Source organism: Chiloscyllium plagiosum, unplaced genomic scaffold, assembly GCF_037043375.1.
Source record: "Chiloscyllium plagiosum isolate Xiang-an unplaced genomic scaffold, Cpla_swu_hap1 HiC_scaffold_2, whole genome shotgun sequence".
NCBI lineage: Eukaryota > Metazoa > Chordata > Chondrichthyes > Orectolobiformes > Hemiscylliidae > Chiloscyllium > Chiloscyllium plagiosum.
Genome location: NW_028270140.1, coordinates 125798756 through 125802409, shown reverse-complemented (window position 1 = coordinate 125802409; position 3654 = coordinate 125798756). Strand labels below are relative to the sequence as shown.

The window sequence follows — 3654 nt, the reverse complement described above, 5'->3', positions numbered from 1 at the left end:
GAGACGGTGATTGACAGCGCAATGTGCTGCTCTCGTCACGACATTGACCAACCGGCGACGAGCGAAGCGGAAGGGAGGGCGTGTTTCTCGGAACAATACTGACTCTTGAGTTTGAGGAGGAGCGGCTCGAGGCCATTAGTGACTGTGGAGTGGGGAGCGACTGGAGAGAGTAGCGCGCTCGCGCGAGAAAGAGGGCACGAGCTGGTACTGGGGGCTTCGAGAAAGTTTGAATCCGGTAAGCGGCGGTTATTTGAAGCGGGGCAGGAGGGAAGGTGGTGACAGTTACAGAGAGCACGGCTCGAGCCGGGCCGGCCGGTCTGGAAATGGGAGGGAAAGGGAAAGAGGGTGCGCGGCCTGCCCGCCTGCCTGGCACTCCTCGCTGTCTGCGGGCTCTGCTCACCACCTCTGGGCAACTGACTCGAGCAGCGGGGGTGGAAGTGCGGCCTGACCGGACGTCCGTCTCCTCTGTCAGACTTCGGCTTTGGTTTAAAGCGTTTTTTTTTGTGAACGGAGCTAGAGCTGCTGGCTCTTGGCTACAAGAGGGAAGGGGGCAAATTATAGGGAAGGTTGATCGCCCGAATTGAGTGAATCGAAGAATTGAAAAGAAAATAGTGATAACTGTGCAGTGTTTCTCCCCCCACCACCCACCGTTTTGTTCTTCATAAACGGTTTAATGATGTTTTATTGTCCCTGATTGAGGAGCTAAAACCGACACCGACTAACCTTCGATTATCTATTCGGATGCATTAGTTGCGTTGGTGCACTTTTCAATGGTTGTTTATTTTTGGAAGAAATTGTAACGGAAAAGAAACCTTGAGAGCCTCTCAGAGCATATGCTGACCACGTATCGATAATAATGCAGTCCATATGGATTGTTCTGCGACGTTTCAAATTACTGTACCCTTAACTTGAAGGGTTTCTCCTTAAACTTATTTTATTTTCAGAAGAAATATTGATGCAGTAGTACATTTTAAACACTTTTTTTTCTTGAGATGCAGAAAAAACCTTTTGATCTCCTCAGTTGTGGAGGTGAAGATTTGAATTTATTTCCTTTTGAAACAATATACACAGGTCCAGTTATAATTGACTTTGGATTGAACGAATCTTCGATGCTGTATTGAGCCTTGTATACTAATTAACAAAACGCCGAACCCATTTTGCACTTGTTTACTTTTTATGAACAGGGTTTGGAAAAAATCTTTTGCTCTGATCTGAAGAGTTTTTTTTTTCAGAAATTTACAACACATTGAATTTGAGCTTCACTACAAGTAATCAAATCCACATGGTCTGGAAGACATTTGCCTTTTTTGCTAAACTTCTATTTCCAGGTTGCAGTTTCCCTTTTAGCTCTTTGAAAATGCTAACATTTATTGTAAGATAACCTATCATCTTACATTGTAGTGCACTCATTTATCATGCACCCACTTAACAAAATGAATAGTTTGAATTTAATTTCATCATTCTAATCTAACATTGCTGAAGAGTTAAATCTTGCAGCTCAATCACAGTAGTATTTTAGATTGGCATTATTCTTTCTTTCTGTTTAACTCGTGAATGATCATAATTATCAAGTTTATTGTTTTTCTTGCATGGTTGATCACCTTACTACAGCTGTAAAAGCTCTCCAGCTTGGTGATTTCTTTTTGGAGTAAGATCTGTCTGGCAGGTTGAGATATGCTGAGCTCCCATTTAGCTCCAACTACATTACTGCAGGAATGGTCGGAGCTTAAGACACAATCACTATACCTGCTCCATTTCTCTCTTTAGTAATAAGACCATAAGACATAGGAGCGGAAGTAAGGCCATTCGGCCCATCGAGTCCACTCCGCTATTCAATCATGGCTGGGCATTTCAACTCCACTTGCCCGCATTCTCCCCATAGCCCTTAATTCCTTGTGACATCAAGAATTTATCAATTTCTTCATGCAAAATTACTTTGGAACAGCTGTTGCATTAAGGTTTGACACCATTTATCTCCGTCTAACTCAAGTTACAATATTTCAATCTTGGTAATTTCAAACCGTTATTAACTAGTTCCTGTTGCAATGTATATGCTTGCTAGTATCTCCATGTCAGTTTGTTCCTTTTTACGTAACTGGCTAACTTTGCTGATGTGTTGAAAGTTGGACCTATGATAAATGCATTGATAAGATTGTGAATCGGAACAAATTTGACTTGTATAAGCACAAACAGAAATTGCTGGCAAAACTCAGTCGGTCTGGTAGAATCTGTGGAACGAAAGCAGATTTAACATTTTGAGTCTGATGCTTCTGATATAATCTTCCCACAGATGTTGCCTCAACACCAGAGTTTTGCCAGCAATTTGTTTTTGTTTCAGGTCTTCAGCATTCACAGTTCTTTGTTTTACTGACCAGTATAAATCAAAAAGTGTGGCGCTGGAAAAGCACAGCAGGTCAGGCAGTATCCGAGGAGCAGGAGTGTTGACATTTCAGTCATAAACTCTTCATCGGGAATAAGCCCTGAAGGCCTTATGCTGAAAATGTTGACTCCTGCTCCTCGGATGTTCCCTGACCTGCTGTGCTTGTCCAGCGCCACACTTGGACTCTGATCTCCAGCATCTGCAGTCTTCACTTTTTCTCCTGACTGGTATAAATGTAGATCTATTACTGCAGTCTGGATAAGGATTCATTGTGATCTATTGTCAAATTGGCAGCACTGTTGTAATAAATGTTGCTTTTAAATTGCTTGTAATATAATTTTTTTTCTTTTTTTTTAGGTTTGGACTACTTGCAAAGACCAATGATAGTTTGTAGTTGACTGATGGATATGCTGTGGATGAGGCGCCAGAAATGTGTTAATTACTCAGCAGTGGAATTGTACTTTGATTTTAGAATGTGCTGACAAAATCAAGAAGAGCACAAGTCCTTATTGCTTATTTTGTAGAGTGATATTGCATTTTTTTTTGAAGGAAATGGTACAAAGACTTACATTTTTTTTAACCAAGTGAGCACTGTTCACAGTTGACAGTACCTTATGTGAAACATTCGCTTGACACTTTTTTTTAAATTTGCCTGCTGAACATATAAGACTGAAATTCTATTTGCATGTTTTGCATCTACAACAACAGAGAAAATGAGTGCTGATGGATATCAATATAGAGCTCTATATGAATACAAAAAGGAGCGAGAAGAGGATATTGATCTACATTGTGGTGATATACTGATTGTCACTAAAAATACTCTGTTAGCCCTGGGTTTCAGCGAGGGAGATGAGGCAAGACCAGATGAGATTGGCTGGCTCACTGGCTTAAATGAAACAACGCAGGAAAGGGGAGATTTCCCTGGAACTTATGTCGAGTTTCATGGTTTCCGGAAAATTTCGCCACCAACACCCAAGCCACGACCACCTCGACCACTACCTGTGGCTCCAAATCCATCGAGATCAGAAGATTCTGACCAACAAGGTCAGTCAGTTCAGTTATCTTCAGAATGAGAATCTAGGAGTGATGGCGAAGTCACCTAATATGAGCATTTCTTAACTCTGTGCAATACTATCTTTTTAATGGATTGATTGCAAAACTTAATTTCCTGTACTCATCTAATAAACCGAAGAAATAATTCAGGAACTATTCACTAATGTTATAAAATATGGTTCTTGTAAAACAACAACTTATGCTTGCACGATAATATATTA

The 3654-nt window shown here is 40.9% G+C and overlaps 1 protein-coding gene across 1 annotated transcript in view; it reads left to right on the top strand.

The window, feature by feature from the left end:
• Nucleotides 1–110: 110 nt before the first annotated feature.
• Nucleotides 111–3654, top strand: part of pik3r1 (phosphoinositide-3-kinase, regulatory subunit 1 (alpha)) — a 75888-nt gene continuing 72344 nt past the window's right edge. The window contains exons 1-2 of the mRNA XM_043706432.2: nt 111–235; nt 2738–3424. Of these exons, the coding sequence (XP_043562367.1) occupies nt 3094–3424 (331 nt within the window). The 5' untranslated portion in view covers nt 111–235; nt 2738–3093. The remainder of the gene's footprint in view (nt 236–2737; nt 3425–3654) is intronic.